Genomic DNA, 19,894 nt, shown 5'->3' on the forward strand with positions numbered 1-19,894 from the left:
AGATCGAAAAATGTTTTAAGCGTTTGCCATTGCTTCGCTAGACGAAGTATTTAGCCACCTACTCACTCAAATGAGTCAATCGAGTCGGATGGTCGCCGTCGGTGCTCGGTCTGTTCAACCGAGCAGAAGCACACCTTTGTCGCCTACAACCAGCTCGTACCGACCCCCTTCAAACCCCTTGCTCCTTTCATGATCTTCAGCACCCTGATCCGAGAGAGTTGCTTCAAACTTAGAGGAATTATGACCATCGAAAACTTAAACGAACGCATATTCTACCGTAAGGGAAAATTCTCTACTATCGAAATGAATTACATGGGGATGTCTGTTCATCATTAGCAAAAACCGTGACTCAAGGTTCTAGCAAGGTCCTCAATGTCAATCAGACAATCTCCTTAATCCTTGAGCGATAGTCCAGGACTATAAAAGGCAATTGAACTTATCATTCTATCAGCGAGAAAAAGTTGTGTCTCAATACTTATTAATATCATTCTGCTACTACTAATCTCAGAATATTACGCGGTCGAAGTTAGTTACACATGTGTAACTGCACGGAAATGTAATTATAATAACAGTTATCACGCACTTGAACCGATTTCGCCTACGAAATGACACAAGCTAAAGCAAATGTATTTCGCTGAGTATGTCTACCGGGAACTCTTTGCAAACATTAAATCGTATATAGAAAATAATACAAGTTACCCCTGTACAAATAAACTTACAAGGTATGCATACGAAACTTTAAAATGCTTTCTGGGATTAGATTCAATTTTTCACCATAGTGCTCTTCCTCGTGGCCCGCAGCGGCCGTTGTCGTGATATAGACGGCGCCAGACCCAAGATGCAGGTAGATAGGCATACTGTAGGCAGGTAGGCTGACTGTCTGTCTCAAGTAAGCAGCCAGCTAACGAAAACTAAATGAGACCCCACTCCCCTTTTTGTGCAGCTCCTCCTTCTGGTCAGGCGCTCAACCAGTTACTCTCGCCTGGGTTAACAACCGGCTCTCTGACCGGGTTCGAAACCTCTGCTAGCATGTCGCACAGATATGTGGTAGCCGCCAGGAAGGAAGCTCTTGTTGTTAAGACTCAACGAGCAGTAGCGCTCTATCTGATAAGCGTATGTGTCCAAACTGTTCAACTGCTAGATAACGTGTGAAGGCCTATCAGTGGAAAATAATGAAAGCGTCCCTAGCATCATGAAATGTGAAGTGTGTGGCGTAATCGTTTAGAGCAATACATGGCTTACTGTGACGCCAGCAACAATTGTTAGCTTGCATCCGTGTGGCCGATAAAATCATTATTATAACTATATCAAAACAATTGTTACGCTAAGTTTATAACAGTAACTTGAAGTGACTGACTGAGAATTCGCGTATACGACATCGGTTTCCTGTGGGGCACAAGTTTGACCTCCGAGCTGTAAATAACTTCTTGAATCGTAGAGACTTTGCCTGATGATATTTCGTCGAGAAAAGTCTGATATGTGATATTGCATTACTTACGGATATAATCGGTGCTAGCTATAATAATCAAGCTAGGGCTGATGATGTACAAAGATAGAGTTTTCCCTTACGAGCGATCCAGTATGGGTAAGTAGCATCGAGTAACGCTGCGACGGACGTATCTAAACGCTTTAATCATAACTAATGCAATTCTCTTTATTCTATTATTAAGTAAGAAGACAGACCGCTACACTGCTCAGATGCACACATTTTAATAGTCTGTTTACCACCATATAATACTCTGCTTGACTTGTACGACCACAATCGTCCACCAACTAACTCTAATGGGACCCTAAATTCGGAAAACGTTTGTGGTCTACGTTTTATTAACCCACGTCGTTGTGCTGTCATATCGAAGGACACTTCTCTCAATGTGTCTTTCCCATTCAAGTGTTTCTAGCTACAAAGGTTCCTGGCACCCTAATGATGCGAAGTTTTATAGTGGATCGTCACGCAGTTGTCAACAGACGACTAGCCAAAAACTCAGTACATTAAATATTGGTATCCATCCCCGCTTATATCGGCAACGACATGCAAGAAATCACTTAATATGTGCGAAGTTCCGTTCATAGGGTACTGAACGAACCTACAAAGAAAATCAAAGAACAAAATTATTGCTTTCTCTAGACACGGACGACGGCGGGATTATGTTACTTATCGAGGACGTTGTAGGACGGCATGATACAGTTGCTCGATAAAATGCTCGATCCGAATATCCGGCCATGTTCCAATAGCGGGTCACTGAGTGACAAACCGTTTGCTTCTATTGCTGATAATGCTACTATGTCCACATCTGCCTCTCATAAAATAACGGAGAGTATACGAACTAGTACTAATCAAGCCGTTGAGGCCTGAAAACTTACTAGGGAATTACCGCAAAAAGCAGGCACGTGGCTGACGAAACGTATGATCGTGGAGGAAAAGCGGTCCTAATTTCAGTGTCTACTGGATAAAAGCTATAATGGCTCGACAGGAACAGGTACAGTTGTAGATTTTATTTAGGCGGAGACGTTTTACTTGTTGTCATTATAAACACTGCGGTAGATCGTGAGCTTATACCGTGATGATAACAGCTGCCTTTGGGGAGAATGACTGGTCATTCGGTCGTCGGTCGTTGTTAACACTCACATACACGCAGAGACAGGTGGCGCCTAATTAAAACCGCAACTCCTTGACAACCAAAGAAAGCCGTCCTGTGCAGGATATTTACCCTGACTGCCCAGTACAGCGCCAGCGATCGTCGTTGTTGTAATTTTGTTGCGTGAACCTGGCTGTATAACGGTCTCGGGACAGATTTATTCTAAACATTATCCACTAGTTTCGATAATATCCTAAGCAACATGTAGCAAAATGGCAGGACTAAACTGTCATGTAAATCTGAAACGTTTACCATAGCCATTGCTATTAATTTAAAAATGTAAAGAAAAACGAAAACAATAGAATTTTATGTGCCAAGGAACCTCCTGAAATTGGGCCGAGTTGAGCGCGCCCGATCAACCCAATGGATCCAAACCGCAATTACAAGAGCAAATAATTATCCTCTGCGAGATTGCAGCTGAATAATTTGAACGTCGATATCAACAAATCGTTGCTACGGCATATTTTCACCAAGCTGCTTTATAGGTTTACCCAACAAGGCCCGTCTTAAGTTCCGTTTAGCGGCTTAAGTGTTGTAAAGAAAAACGTACTTAAGAATTTTGCCGTTTTAAATTCATTAAATCATATTATAGATTGCTAGTTTAGCTCTTATTAACAACACACATTTTAATAACCAAGGAGGGGGATCGTCTCACATTTTACCGTTGTTTATTTTCGCTAACATTCGTCCCATCTCCAGCACGTCCCAGTTAGCGCAAGGAGGCATTGTCCTTTGTTTTTGTCCTCGCTGCAGCCTTCGTTATTACTAAACGAGGATCATTATTACCATTCGAGCTCTCTAATTCCATTTACTATTCTTTTCTCTGTTGTCGGATGGTGATTTATCGCTTTTATATTCGGTCATCCCTTCGCTACGTTTCTCACTTTCCCACCGGCATTTTTCCCTCGCCTCTTCCTCCTTTTGGCCACGAACAGTGGCAGCGGCAGGATTAGCTCCGGGCAAGCCAGCAAACGGAGCCGAACAAACCGCGCACCACTACCACAGCCATCGCATCCTGTGCCGTGAGACAGTCATTGCTTTTGTTTGCAGGCTCTGTCCTCTACTTGGGCAGTCTGTGTCGACAGTCCTGCATCACCACAGACAGAACTGCCGAATACCGGGAGTCGCCGCATCAGTCCTACTCAGTTTGATGAACCGTCCGGTCAAGAGAACGCTCGGCCTCTATCAGGTTGCAGCCTGAAGCGGCCGGATGGACCGTGATATAGCGGCCTCTTCTTTCAGACCATCTCGCGCAGGCAGCTACCGGTGTTGTAGTTACTAAAAGACTTTGCTTCTCTGACTCGTCGCTAGAGGCCGCTCTTTGTTCGAACTTAAGCTTCCACTGCACAATTTAACTTCCGCTAGGCGATTTACCTTTGCACAGTCTTCCAACCAGCTGCAAGTGATGCAAGCGTATATCCATGGTATCTGTTAGTAATCCGTGTATCACACCGTCAGGTCCTGTTTTAAAGTGTGCCTTGTGTGTCTGAACTTGTCCTCATCCCGCATTCCTAGGCAGGCAGAGCTTCGAAAACACGACACTCATTTATTCATTCACTGTTGTCACTATTCGTAAATAGCAACAACAGCACCAGCAGCAGTCACAGTCACGGTACAAAGTAAGCACGAAGGCCTGTCACAAATAATAGGGCAGAGACATGGGAAAGTTCGATGCTTGTCATCGTTCGCCTACTGGATGATACGCCGTCGCGCAAGTTTGTTGTGCAGCACGCAGATTATATCTGAAGATTAGAAAAATTACCATTACTGAAAGCTAGGGATTTCTTGGGGAGATTGAACCTAAACGCGGAACTAGATTGCATGACGCAACCCACTACGAGGCTACAACAACAGCTCTATTGTGAGCGGCGGCTGAAGTATAGGCCGTGGCTGCCAAGCAACCAAGAACTCAGAACAAACAACGAATGGCCAGCTCGTGATGGTAGTGCTGATGTCGGCGTAGTGGATTCTGTGACACCCACGAGACTCCCTTACAAATAAGTGGTCATTATTTCAGCTGTTTCTTTGCGCGCGCTTGTCATTGATAGCCGCTAGAGGGAGTGGCGCTGCTCTAACCGTTGCCCCAAGAATGGGCGGCCGCTACTTCTAACTATTTCTGATCCAGAGCTTGCTTTTACAAACACAGAGTTCTGACGAAGCAAAGCCCTTCGACGACGACGACGACGACGACGACGACGACGACATTGAAGTCAGGGCTGACGGGACGGCAAATTGCAAGCAGCGACCAAGCCTGTCATCGTTGCTCTTCCGTCAACTTTGCTATAATTGAATATCGTCAAGCGCTTCGGGTATTCCAAAACGATACTCCACTTTACAGATCGATAGGCGGAGAGCTAGCAGCTGATTATGCCGCTGGCCGCGTTGGGGCCTATATAGATAGATAGAGCACCCCTATCTGGGGTGGTTGCCGGGCGTTTGTGCTGAGGCTAGTTTTCTTAATCACAGACGTTGGTGACATGACGGAAGTTCCCTGTCTCCGTGTGAGCTGTGCCGCGGAATTGTAGTGGTGGCTTTACCAGACGTTGACAATGTGTATTTTCTAATTTCTGTCAGTGTTTGTTTTGTGGCTAATCGTGGTCGATTGAATGTGGCAAATCGTTGTTTGGTGAGTTCTTGGGTAAGAGGTCGAAACAGTAAAAACCGGGGATTGTTGGCTTCTATTGCCGCGGGTGTATGGGATACGGTATACCACAGAAAGGTCTATCGTAAGGCTGAACATGTTTTTGTCAATATTGAACCTGTTCGATAGAGGCTAATTTTCGTATCGGATTCTATTCCTGGTTGTATATTTGTGCCCTAAAGGTCGCTTTAAGTCGCTGGCGGTGTTTCGTAAATTTTAATGTGATGAAGTGTCTCTTAGCATTTCTGGATTGTGCAGTCAGTTTGCTGGGCTCATTTTTCGAATGTTGTTATCTCTGCGCTAAAGACTGTTGCTGTGAATGTGAGACCGGTGACTGAATCTGGTGGTAGATAAATGCAAAGCAGAGAACGCTCAATCGGAATTACCTATCTCATCGAACACTCATTGGACCTTCAAAAGCGTCGGTAAGCTACTATAGGTCTAAAATAAATGTATTTATAGTTTCTAGACAGACTGCAATAGCCTTTGATCGGTTTATGCCTCATTATGCTTGTCAATTAACGCTAATAAAAAGGATCGTTACTTTTTTTTAGGCGTCTTCATGAAATTCCGTGGTTCTAAATAGTGTAACTTTATTCGTATTTTATTTGAAAATCAGAAATTTTTGTTATCCTAATAATGCTAAGCTACTGGGTATGTTTATCATACGTGTTTATGTTCAAGTCTCAGTTTTCAGATCAAGTGAGGTATTATTAATATGGTCCGATTTTTCGATAATATAGTACTTTTTTTCCGCTCTCATAAAAGCTCGGAGAAATTAAATAAATACATCCTATATACTTACATTTAGCGATGATACTATAGCTCTTTCATGATAACCGGATGTCAAGCAATACTTGTAGGCATAAGTTTGTCGAAGTGTTAGATACGCAATAGTATTGAAATTCTGGCAAAGTCCTTTGTTGGGCTGATAGGAAATCAAAGGTTTAGAAATTGTAGAACCTTGAAACGGCGTAAAGTAATCAAAATGTATGAAAAGGATTAGTTACTGATGATGATCCAATTAATAATTCGCATAATCCGTTCCCAAAACGGCTATTACTTTTTGTGTATCCAAATTTTTGAGCCCTTTGAATCGAAAAGCCGTTAAGGATCTTCCCTTTTTGCCTTCTGGAAACCTTCCTTGAGCCTTTTAGGCGCCGAATAAAAATTTGAATTGATATAGGCCAGCGACAAAGGAAATGTTTAATACTGGTAAGGAGTTGTATAGCACGAAAAGATTAAACAATACGTTATTTTCGTCGAGTCTTTTGTCTGGTTCGAAGGGGAACAGGCTTTCCTCTAGTCCTAAAAATGGCAGGTCAACGCATCCCATTACGACAAACAAGGCGCACAGTAGTAATGTAGGTATAGTACCTCGCCATACGTATATGTACCTTTACCCCATTTGCTATATTTTATTGAAGCGACAAACTGAAATATACTACAATTTAAAAAAAAAGAAGGAAAATATTTAATAGATAATGTTAAACAGAACGGTTTGAGTGAGGATTGATGCCGATTGCTTTTTGTGAATTCATGAGCAAGTATTTTTGATGTCCTATCGAAGAGTGGTTTCTTTTTAAAATATACAATAAATAAATAATCGAGAATGACTTAGCTGTATTACTATACTTAGTTTAAGATAAATTGAAAGATAATTATAATTTGAATTACAATTTTATCCTGCATATGAACATCAGTCGGAGCTTGTGAGGGCCGAGGTATCGCCCTATTGTTCATTGATTGTTATCGGCAATATGACGAATGCTAACAAATATTGCAAAATAAAATAATTGATTATACTTAAAGTAAGTATAAGTACGTGCTCTATTTTAGCATTTTTCCGTCAGTCATGCCTGCTAATCTCCGCTGTGCTGAAACAGGTGCGCAGAGAGGCGGCCTGAAATCCTCCTTTTACTGCTACTGTTGCCATTATGCCCGTTCCATTGTAATTTCGAGATCACACACTTTTTAACTAGCGTTTTTATTTGTCCGTAGCTCTTCCGTCGGTCTATTACGACATTCTGCTAGCTTACGTGCGGCCTTCAGCTGTCATTGTGCGCACTATCGGCGTGACCACGCACCGCCATATACCACCAAACCCAGTTTTCGATTGGCAGCTTTTCTACCACGACTACTACCCAAGACATTACATGTATATGCAGGTCGAAACCATATATATATATCCGCTGATGCGTACATATATGCGCATCAATGAGAGATTTCTTCTTGCTGCCGCCAACACCGGCTATTAAGCGATGAGGAGTGGCAATAACTGTCACTGCCACGGTTAGCGCCTTATGATTACACGTATTTAAATACGTATATATCTTTTTCTTTTTTGAACGTTTGAGAATACGTACAAAATATCGAAGAGTCAAACGATCCTTACTGGTTGATTAGTTTGCTGAATCTGTGTCTGTGTAGCGGTCGGCATGTCTGCTAGCGCATGTTATCTCGTTATTGTTATTAGTACAAACAAATGAAAACAGAAATTTCAGCTTCGATCCCGGTTCAGCTCCGTTGCTTTCACGGGCTATCGTCCGCGTTAACGCCAATGTTTCGCGGCCCACAATAGTGCCGATAAACCTGTCATTTTCCCAACTGGTCCCGCAAAACGATACTTCCGTCTTGGTTTCTTTCGGTAGCCTTGTGTTTCTGCAACGGCGACAGCGGCTGTTTCGTTCATTCATTCATTCAGTCTCATTCACGTCGTTACTCTGCTCCGATACACTGCCGCTCCATCTGCGTAGCGTTTCAGCGTAAACGTAGCGGGTAGCGCGGGGCAGAACCGAGTAGCGCAAACGTCGCGATAGGTAGGCGATTTCACGGTCACCACGACCGCCATACGAAGCGCTGGCGGCTGGTTATCCTATACGCCAGACTGTGGTGCTACTGTCGCGACAAGCGTATACTATACGTCTGTCGCTACCACTATCGCAGGTAGCTAACTGTTTAAAAGTGGAAAAGCAACAGAAGCCCCAGTAGTAGAAGAAAAAAGAACGACGAATCAATGCGGAGTCAGGAAAGGCAGAAAATTGGGCGGCGGTGTTGATCGAGGTGGCGACGACGCGCCCAAATAGAAACATGATAGAGAATTTCGATGAGCCATCATCGGTTCCGTCTATCATTCAACTAGTTTCCCCACTGAGCTATTTCTTTTTTATCTCAGAGTCCGCCTTAGGGTAAAGCTTTTCTACGATTCTTGTTATCACCCCATCTATCGAACCTCTTTACCTTTTTAGAGGGAACCCCTCTATCGAAGGTCAAGTCCTAGTAGAAGTTCTATAATTTTTATAAAATATACTTACTTTACGTACTACTGTAGAACCCGTAAAAGAGAAGGGTTTACGTGCTAACGACCAGCTTTTCATATCGGTTATCGTTCCCGTTAAGGACATGTTACGTCACCGGGCATGTGAGCTACAAACACTGTTGTGAATTTACATTTACAATACGATACAGGACGGCATGCTCGAACAGACCTGACCGTAGAATTTCTACGTGTAGCCTTACGGTGTACCGTATTGTAGGATAGCAATTCTTGTCGCATAGGCGAAACGAGTAAGCAATCATGAGCCCAAACTCGCTACCGGCTACAATGTAACGTTGTCATAATTATCACTGCGTTCTTCTTGTAGTCTCCGCCAAGAACTTCCGTTGCATATTCTACGACCGTTCATGGACAACTCCAGAATTGCCAGCAACCTCTGACATGAACTTAATATATATAGAGTCGGATATACCTACTAGACAGAAGTATTCTATATCTGGCAATGTATTCGGTTCCTATTGACGTCCTTTTTCCTCTCCACTTATTCATCGGCAGGACGTCAGTGACAGACAAACGTATCTGTCTTGTATGACAATTCGTAATGTTGATATCGGGTATAGTCGGTTTGCTGCGAGAATCTATTCATATAATGTTGATCAAGCGTTTCTAGCAGTAGTACTAGATCGTTCCTGCTAGCGTAACTTTTTATATTATAGGAATCCAAACGCGTGGAAATAGGATAACTTTTTTTTTGGCAACGATACATACTAGTAATAATAGTTGACGTGGTAAAGCCGTTGTCCTTTGTAACAGTGTAAGCAAACATTTAGTCAGTTATGTCGTCGGTAAAACTCAGCGGTTCACTAATCATCATGCGATGATTAAATGTATGTGTGACTATCCTTCCGCATGTAATACTTAAGGCCAAATTTGGAGGAATCTTTGTCCGTACAGCCTAGTGCCGGGCGAGGAAACAATGGTGTGTCTCCGAGACCGCGAAGGACCTCAAATTAATGTCTAATCTACGACAAAGCGACTTCATTTAAGCCCCTAAGCATAAACAGACGCGATGCAAGAGACTAATATTTTACCATTGATTCAGACTGTGCTGTGTTCAAAAGACCTCCATTGCTATGCATCTATCGTGTGACATCATTGGATTGCCGATCCACTAGTGACCGCGTTTCTAAATCGTTTAAAGATTACATGTCGCGTCGCGGCAACGTTTCAAAGCCGGGAGCTAGCCATGTTAAAAGCTGTTGGAATATAGTGAAATAGAGCACGTTGAAGTTCAGTGATGCTTTGCTACGTTTTACAATTTAGTTACGATGAAAAAACAAATGCTACCAGAACCTATAAAGAAAGTTGTGCTGTTCATGCTCAATTGGGCTGTTCCGGAAATATCAGTGTGAAAGATGCTCCTTAGAATGGCCGAAAAAAATTGATGCAATCATTGCGAAAGTTGAGCAAGAGCGACGCCATGACGTCGCCAAGAACTTACACATCCCCTATCGAACGGTTCTAAATCATTTGATAAACACTGGCTGTAGAAAAATAAAAAAAGAAAAAAGCTCGATATTTGGGTATCACATGGATTGTGTTTCCGTCCGCAAAAGCCTACAAAGACACTCGAAAATCTGGGCATTTTTCAAAAGGGGCTGATCGTCGGTGACGAAGAATAAAAAGGTCAATTAAAAAAAAAATAGCTGTGGCAAAGCCTAGACTGACGCGCGACAAAAGGTGACACTGCGTGTTTCATGCAACTGGAAAAAAATCGTGTTGATGCCGCCCGGCAGAAACGATCGATTCGAGCCTGCATATAACCAGTTAATAGTTAGAACAAGCCATTGTGAAAGTTAACCAAAACTAATGAACAGAAGCCATGACAATGTCAGACCACATACACGTTTAGCCAGTGGGCAAAAATTGCGAGAGCTTAGATGAAAACAGAAAATGCATCCGTCGTACAGCCTAAAATCATGCATTATTAGATAACTACCTGTCTTGGCCACGATTTTTTTTTTAGTTCAAGTGAAGGGATTCAAAAATTAGCCTGTCTAGCTAAAAATTAGATGTCTAGAAAACACACAGAAATGATGGCGTTACCAGAAACGGTTGTCACCGCGAATCGAGCGAGTTAATGATGATGTCTAGTTTGGGAAACGCTTTCGTTGAATACAATGAGACGAAACTGACTGGCTACCCTTAACAACAACTATAAGTATAGCTCTATCTTTTTCCATAAAAAAATATGTTTCGGCCTTACAGTCACTGAACAATGTAGATTTACCTTCGTTTTTCTTATAATAATAATCCACATTAATTTCAGGGTACAGCATTGGGACAAACTATGGCGGCCTCTTTGTCGTACCGGGCATGCATTCATTTGAAACAAAAACTAACCGTTCCCAAGCGCCTATGCGACTGCAGAAAAAGTGGGACCAGGTTCCACTCTTCCGAAGAGGAAGAACAATTTGTACCTCAAAGTGGCCTGACTAACAGTCTATGTTTAGTAATCCTTTTGTTTCGATCAGAACGGTAATGAAGAAATTCGATTTGGGTGAGTGAACGATGCCTCGGATTGCCCGCGAACACCGTACGTAAACGTCCTATGTCACAAGAGTCAAACAGATGTTCCCTGAGACCGATAAAGCCAGCAATTTTGATCACTCTTCTTCGCTACTCAGTTCCCTCCTCGATACTTGTTTGGCTATATGAAAATGATTGCTGGTCTCGTCACGATCCAGAGGACGTTCATGTTCTGCGTTGAAGCAAAACATTTTTCCACCAAATTTCAACCAAAGTTTATGTTCCGAATATGGTATCCAGTAAAGAAACTGTCGTGACACCGTGCTTCCTCTAGAAAGACAAGCGTATCACAAAAGGAGTCTGTCTGTATGTTCAACAAATTCTTGTGTAATCATGAATGACTAAAGCCTCGCAACGTCCTCCAACAAAATGGTACACAGGCCCATTTAGAAGTAGTCAACCCCGTCCCTGATTAGGACAAGGGCATATTTTGATATGAGCCCTGATTTGAACTCGTTCCATTACTACGTGTGAAGCGTTATTCAGCGGGAGATCGAGAAACCTCGATATAACAACGTCGGCTCTTTCACCATACCTTTACCAAAAAGACGTTCGTACAATTGGAAAGAGAGCCTTTGAAATGAGCCTGTAAATAACTGAAGGCCTGACGTCCTAACTGTGGCGAACGACAGTTATATTGGATGAACATTTCTAGCATTAGTTGACGTAAATGTTTTTAGTTATATACAATCTTAGAAAACATACGAAACGACAGGCGCAAACGTGGGTGCCGTACCCTGTCTATCTACGGTCACGAATGGATTTGTTAGCTTAACATAACATAAGGACATTGATATCGCTCGTTATGTAAACTCTACAAAATGTTATAAATCGGTGAAAAATTACATTTTAAGACACGGAAAAAAATTGTGATTTATGATCACTTTTCTACACTTGCTTTCATCGTCCCACAATTTGTAGTAAAAGTAATGATTGAAGGATGACGACAAATTCAATCGTACTCAACCTATCTGAAGTATCTTTATTGAGAAACAGTGCGTAGGCCCTTAGTATAATTCATCTTGAAATGTACCAACTGCTGTATTGGCCTGCTTTCAGCTTTCTCGCGCTCTCTTCTTTGTTTACAATGAAAATTATTTCTCGTACGCGCACGCGTGTTCTGCATCCAGGTGTTCTATAGGAACAACAACTTCCTTCTTGTCTGTATGGCGTTTCCATTTAACGCCCCCGCCTATGCATAGATAAATACCTTCGCGCAATGTTGTCGGTCCATTGCTTGTACCAGTGTGTAAAAGGTGCATCAACAGACATGGCCTATACGGTGCATGTGTGCGTTAAATAAATAGGCAGCACAACACCTTAGACGGCATAGCAAGCCGCCTTCATGCCGTGATACATGTATACAACAAGTGATGCTGCTTTGGCATCGTAACATGCTGTGATTCATTTGTGCCTTCAACCAATATGAGCGCAATCTTGAGAGTGAAAAGTACGACCGAAACGGAATACTTTGACATCGTCACGTTTGGCAATAAGCTATTACAGCTACTACAGGTTGTAATAGCGGGGCAATGACATAATTAGTAATTCGTGGGAAACAAATCAATGGTCTAAGGATGCGCAAGAACAGGTGTCCGACGCCAATGTCAACCGCTTTAGCGCAAAAATTCTGCTTATGTCCGTCCGTTCTACGCCGGTCCGGTTATGTTGTCTTGATAAAGTTGACGACAATACGGTCACCGAAGCTGAGAAAATGCAGATGCTGACCCGAACGAGGTGTCAGCGACGTCGATGCTCTAACATCGACGGAGTAACGGAATAGGCGCAGGAATCACAAAGCCACTTACAACACGAGAGATTCTATCATCACCATAAATAGCAACAATCCCATGACAATGCATTGTTCGTTACTGGCGCTCTGCTTTTTGACCATGGGCAGATCTGAAATGCAGGCAGAGATGAAAACGAGATCGTTATTTTAGCCAGCGGTAATAATCTATTGGTCACCTTTTATTTACTTTCACGATTAACGTTAAGTTCCTAACAAACGTTCGTGTCGCTACTAACTGGGTATCATAAACATATATTTATGTCATAGAAGAGCATTATTGTGTGATATTGCTCTTGAGACACTGCTTACTAGGCATCTATACGCTGATACATTTCTTCATAAAAAAATAATGTTGCCACCTATCACTTACGATTATGCTAGAGAAATGTCGGCCAATTGAAGATGCTGTAACGGTGTCTATTGTTAGATATTTCCATAGGTAGTTCCGATCCGTCACTCTTATCCTTTTGTTCCAATCGAAGACATCGTTTGCTAACATGTTAGCGAAAAAGACGAATACGTTATATCCTATAGGCCTCTCTGGAGGGATCACGGGTGGCTGAATCTTAGCCAAGGGTTTGTCGTGGTGCCACAAACTGCGCTGTAAACCACAGAAACAGTAAGGAAAAAACGTACGAAGAGTATTATATTAAGACTCTCGTCAGGTATGCAATAACCTTAAAGGGTAGTGTTTGCTCAATATGAAAAGGACCGTTCCATAAGGGGACGTGAGAAGGCAAAAATATCCGTACCAATTTTTCGACATTTCTTTTTTAACTAGAGCTGACAAACATGGGTGAAACGCCAGCACAAAATGATATACCTAAATTCTAGTCATAATTGCCACTTTTAAAAACGTCGCACACTAATAAAGGTGAGAAGCTGCTCGTCGTTAAATAAGTAACAGTAGGAACTAATGTCCTTTGCAAACGAAGTGCTCCAGAAATGCAGTTTTTCAATTATTCCAAGAGTTCTAGCACTATCTTGGATCACACAACTTAGCAATAGCGCCTCGTTTACTTTTCATTTAAAAATAAAAATTGTGCTAAGCTAATGGCTTGGTGGTAAGTGTAATATTTGGGTATGTCGGTAGAACATGATAGGACATAGAGGCCCTTCTGAAATTCAAGTAATGTATAAAGTACAAATTATTACTAACTGCTGCCTATAATACTCAACTTACTTTCAATGTCTTTCTTCCATCAGAAGCGCACTTGTCATGTGCCTTCCCACATCCCCTCACGTACTTCGCCTTGCGCAAAACAACTAGCCAAGAGATGGGAAGTGTTTCGTCCGCAAATCGGGTTTAATCATCTATTTCCCCAAGCAGCTTGGACGTTAATGTCAAATTGGGGTATGTGCCGTCAACAAATGATCGAATCTAGCCGTAATAGTGGTAGTCGTCGAGATAATGATGTTTCTACTCAGGCCCAATAAACGGTCCCCTTCGGGTCTCATCACCCGTTCGTCACCTACCCGTATGAATTTGCTCACGCAACCATAAAATCTATCGCTAGATCGAAGTAAATTCCAAGCTGATATATTCGATGCCACGCGATCTATCCTATTCGAGAAGCTTCGATAGGCGTTGCTTTAACAAGCATCGATATCAGATGGTCATCAGTGGATGGATAGGTGTACACGCATCTGGGTACAGAAGAATGAAGACATACCAATTTGAAGTATTGCCTAAGCCAGTGGTAACAGCCAACTGTTAACTGTTTTCTTCTGTATTGTTTGCATCAATCAAAGTGCATTCTGATTTTTGCAAAAACCTGAAATTCAAACTGCCAGCGTAAACTTAAGTTCTGATTAGCCGTAATGGATTTTGGGAGCTGTTAAGTGAACCGAAGCCTCATTTCCTACCTCGGTAAAAACAGCCTTCTTTGCTTTCGAGGATGAGTTCGTTCTGTGAATCAAATGAAGGTCCCTGAGAGAGACAGGCCCTGCAGAAGACATTTACAGCCTCTAGAAGGACGTAAAGATCCGCTTGCGACAAACAGTTCATAAACAAATATATTTAGACGAGCATTTGATAGTACGTGTATCCGATTAATTATTCAGTTATCCAATACTCAGCTATCACAACTGCATGATTATGTCTGATTTATTAGTCATGCGACCCTTTCACTGCATGTCTGTCTGATCGTCGATTGCGCCCATCATTTGAAGCTGTGACTTTCAATCCGACGAATGTGTTTATTTAGTCGTTACCGAAGTGATAGTCGTAGTGCCGCTACCTGCTGATACGCACTTATTCAGTGTAGCGTTTGCCGGTGGTAGCTCGTATGGTCAATTCGACTTTTGAGCAGCACTTCTCCTACCTCTACTAAGTACCACTGTTGATTTTTGTCGATGTTATGTTATATCATACGTTGACGCTACGAAACCGTCTGCACTTCCCTGTGAGCAGTACGTATACGTTATTATTATTACGGTAACGGCTGCCGCATCGCTGCAAGCATCAACAATTCCCGTCTTCGTCATGCGGACGGTCTTTAAAGTTTCCTTTTTCCTAAAGTCTCTTTGCTCTTTCTTCGACAATGTTTTACTTGTCGATTACTTAGCCGTTCAGCGACTACCGCGGTTACTGTGGCCGTGGTTGCGACAGCTCGGTCGGTCGGTCGGTCGGTCGGTCGGTCGGTTGCCGATTCGGTCTTCATCGCCTTCTCGGTGAACTGGCTTGTTCTATTCCGGTTACAAAAAAAGCAATCTTTGACTGATCCGTTTACTGGTTAGCCTTTTAGTGGCTTAGGGTGCGTAAGTGTGGGCGAATCTATGTGGTAAGCAGAAATAGCAAAAGATTAATAACGCCCCAACTGCGGATGGACAGCTACATATTTAAGCCGCGTTTCTATAGCGCCAACGTTACGCAGTGGCGACAGCAGCAGCAGTAGTAGTAGTAGTAGTAGTACTAGTATATGTAAGCATTGTGGCAATGTGGATCAATCGGCGTAGCTTCATCTTTTCAGCTCAACTATTGCCGCTATCGCCGATGCTGCCGCTGTGGCAAGACACGATAACAACAACGACATTCTGTAAATGTTTTGGAAATGTCCAAAAACGACCGACCGACCGACCGTTGGCCCGCCCGCCCACCGTTTGCGCCGGTACGAAAATAGGAAAGAGCAGCTGGCGCTACTGCTGTATGAACAGAAGATGGCCGGCCACCGAACGAAAACCGGCCGAAGACCGCAGACGAAAAGTGACGATCAGAGACCGGCGGTCAGCGACAGCAGCGCCGGTAGCGGCGATACTAATGTACTATTGAAAGATGGAAACAGGGAGAAAAAAATCCCAACCAGAAAATAGGCAGTGTACATGGCCAGAATTATCGTTTATATGGTGGGCGACTGGTGGCATTGTCAGAGCGACAGCTCCGCCGGAAAAAACGATGTCGGTGCATATAAGGGCGGCTCAGAAGGATTATACTCCGAAATGCTGTTCCGTTGTTGTGGTCAGTTCCTTTGGTGAGAAACTAACACGACTGGCTGTCATTTTCTTTCGGCACATATGAACGAAGCGATAGAAAAGGACGACTTTAGCGCAAATTTATACAATGCTTGGACTTAATGAACTTTAGAAGTTTAAAAGCCGGAAATAGCATATGCTCCGTTGCGGAACTTGAGTCAACGGGTTCCGACCCTCCGGCTGAAGACGCAGCGTTCTGTTCATTAAGAAAAAACCTGTACTTATTCGCATGCATCACTTCTATGGATAAGCTAGAAAAGCTATAGCGTATTTTGTTATAGTGTGTCTCAGAACTTCCCTAAACCGGATTGAAAATCAATGCCTTTTCAACCATTTTACAAATACGGCCTTGTAGTTTTGTGCGTTTATCACTTTTGACTACGAGCCAAGGATCACCAGTACGTTATTGACGTATTAGTTTCACGAACAAGGGTCATTCAGTTGAAATGTATCGATCTCGTTACCGAACCTAAAATCTTGTGCCGTATTGAAGATCTACTGAAAATAAATTGTTCGAGTTCACACTTGCCACCGACGTTAGGTTTAGGTTAGACCTGAACGGTACTAAATAGATAAAGGCTGATCTTCAGCCTAATAGATTAAGCTAACAACCCGGTTGCATACGTTGTCCCTCCTATAGCTAATCACACCATTATCTGTCTTATTCCGTGTCCTTTCCAACTACCGATAACCGAAACCGTGTAGTGGACAAAAGCCTCGTCCCAAACCTCATGCCATACAAAATAGCAACCGTAATTATTCCAGCAGGGGCAGGAACCGCCAAAACGGGCGGTGGTCACAGTTTGCAAGTGCTGGAGAGTCAGGACCCAGGCACGCATTCAATAATAAACGAAAAAAAAAAAAGTCGTCCGATTTATAGCCACTGTTAGCATCTAATTAGGTAATCTAAGTGGTGGTTGGGGCAGTTAATATGGATGCGGATGTTGACTAAGGAAAAGCCAGGTAGACGAGCTATTCTTTACGTTGATCCAACTAAAAAAAGACGACCAAAGAATTGTCAAGCTATTACAGTGCATAAGTATGACGTACGAGATGCTAATCTATTCAGGAAATTTCCTCTGCCTTAACGAAAGGCGGCTATACGCGCAGTGTAAGCACCAGAACTGCTCTTTCTGGCGTTGCATAATGTAAATTATATGCAACAACACGCTTGTAAGTGTAAATGAGCTTAAGTGTAAATATCATGTATATATATATGCGTAAGAGTGTCAAATGCCCCAATCCCAGCAAATATACAGACGTTTAGAGTGAACCGTACGAATGTTCAACGAAACATCGCCTTAATTTTTACCCATGTAAGAGGTAGGCGACAAACGTCTCATATCTGCATGCAGGTGCGCCTATTGAGGCAACCTACGGAAGTATTAGCTACAGTTAAATGCCAGCCCTTAATTGTTAGCGCTGTATGGTGCGCCATCATGTCTAGGCTTTAAAAATCCTCACTTTAAGTCGTAAACACTTCTTGCAAGTGTTCCATATAATCTTTTTGCTGCAGGACTTAGACATAAAAGAGGGCATTTTAACATTTGTCTAGGTGGGTTCCCTGTAATTTTACGGCGCTACTACGAAGGATTTGTCCAACAAATCAACGGGTGTCGAACAGACATTCAGCAAAAACTATATAGATTTGTCGATTCCCGCACCCTCATTCTGTTTCCCGCTGTCTGGAATAAACCAATACTCTATAACTGAAGCTATATATACACGATATATAAGCTCGAGCCCTTCTAGAAATACTCATTTCTCGCTGGTGCTAGAGTATAACTTTGACTTTGGCGCCAAAAGATGTTTCGACCCAAACAAAAAGTATTGTCTACTACGAAGACCTCGACGTGCTTGCCACGGGCTGATGCTGTTAGTGTTCTTACGATGGGAGCAAGCCTCGACATATAGACTTCGTTAGTATAGGCCATTTGAATCGGCGGTACCTGTACGACATTATAGCTGCTACGGTTTGTTCGCAAGCAAAATTACTGAGGAACCTTTATCGAAAGTCAGCGCCCGGAGGTCGCACGAAGAGAGTAGCAATGGTCGCGGACGCACTGGAAGCTACCGATGCATCGTTATATAGTCTTGTAAACGTTCTACCAACGGAAGAGCAGGATAACAGTAGTAATGATAGTATAACATAATTACGTGTCTGACTCAGACTGCAATCTTCCTTTCGTAGCAATCGAAAAGAAACATCTGTGATGACTAGCTCGTTGTTTAGTGTCATATAGTGATTTTGAAGAATTTTATAGTTTTATAGTTTATAGGCGTTTTTATTTTTTGGCACGTTCTAGTCACATTTTACTACACTACGCTACTCTACTTATTGTTTGTTATTTATTGCATATTTTATTTTCATTCATTGGGCAACATTATACCAAACCGAATTGGACTTTGTAAGGCCCATTATACACAAAGGACTCGACCGCACTGTGCTAAGCATAGCTTCAATCACACTCGTACGTCACGACCGACACACTAAAGGCCAATACAAAAACCACCTTCGGGAATAACTGCTTCGTAACTCACCTGTCTATTGATCATCTTGCATCACCAATGAATGGTTTTTCATAGCCCAAGTAAAACAAAAAAAACATCTGTAAAATAACAGAATGATTACGAACAAGATTAAATCTGCATTAGCATAAGGTAAACAGGTGTTTATGCCACTAGCATTCAAGAAAAATACCCACTTGTTCTGAAACGGTTCTGTGTGTTATTATACCACGACAATGTCGTCTATTAGGAAAACGAATGCCATTTTCCATGTTAAAAAAAATTATGTTAATGTAATAAGTCGGATATCACCAGCGTTTGAACCGTGGCAGCTGTGTATCATCAAGTCATATGACGTTATCTTAAATTTTCCGTATTGTTATCCGTCTAAGTCACGGATTGATTGCGTCCTGCTAACCACCTCAATTAGTTTCTGTTAGATAGATAGATACCTGTGAATTTACCTGTGATCAAGTAATGATTGGAACGATGGAAAGAAAGTAGCTGTTTAAAGCAGCACTTAACCTATGGTATGCAAAGCAGGACAGCGAACCGCAGGCCACATGGCTGCATTGAGGTGACATACGGCACTCGACTATCGACTACAATTCTTTACCTAAATTGTGTCAAACTACATCATGATATATGTACGTGCATTTTGTTACATGCACACTTTTCAGTCATCGTCCACTATGTATAGAGTGAATCATTGGCATTCAAGATACGTAGCAGCATGAGCAGCGTGAGTGATGGTCCTGCAGACGGCAGCGACGGCCCCGATTATCTTCTGCTTGGCGCCAATGAAGAAAAACATTAGCTCTTAACGTTTCTTACGCGTACACAATACGTACATCCTTGTCAAATGGGAGTCGATTCCCGAGCCTTTCGAATTTTGATAGCATCGGCAGCGCCAGAAGCAACAAAAACGAAAATATAGCGCGCTCTTCCCCTGCTATTGGTTGACAAATCAAACGTAGACA

At 42.5% G+C, this 19,894-nt stretch overlaps 1 protein-coding gene and 1 long non-coding RNA gene across 4 annotated transcripts in view; one reads left to right on the plus strand and one right to left on the minus strand.

The window, feature by feature from the left end:
• Nucleotides 1-1,065: 1,065 nt before the first annotated feature.
• LOC111261544 (uncharacterized) overlaps nt 1,066-19,894 on the plus strand; it is a gene marked incomplete at its 3' end in the record, with an annotated part of 60,321 nt that continues 41,492 nt past the window's right edge. The window contains 1 exon segment of one of the 2 annotated variants that reach the window (XM_022835131.2): nt 1,066-1,585. In XM_022835131.2, coding sequence (XP_022690866.1) covers nt 1,540-1,585 — 46 coding nt within the window. 2 annotated transcript variants of the gene reach the window in all.
• The window catches only part of LOC111261547 (uncharacterized), a 37,170-nt gene continuing 29,375 nt past the window's right edge, over nt 12,100-19,894 (minus strand). The window contains exons 1-3 of one of the 2 annotated variants that reach the window (XR_002681085.2): nt 14,119-14,763; nt 13,306-13,536; nt 12,100-13,045 (exon numbers count right to left, since the gene is read on the minus strand). This is a non-coding gene — a long non-coding RNA (uncharacterized LOC111261547). Of the gene's footprint in view, nt 13,046-13,305; nt 13,537-14,118; nt 14,764-19,894 lie in introns of those variants that run through there. The other variant, XR_015311588.1, reaches the window with a different exon arrangement.

The sequence above is a fragment of the Varroa jacobsoni genome, unplaced genomic scaffold, assembly GCF_002532875.2.
Source record: "Varroa jacobsoni isolate VJ856 unplaced genomic scaffold, vjacob_1.0 scaffold_567, whole genome shotgun sequence".
NCBI lineage: Eukaryota > Metazoa > Arthropoda > Arachnida > Mesostigmata > Varroidae > Varroa > Varroa jacobsoni.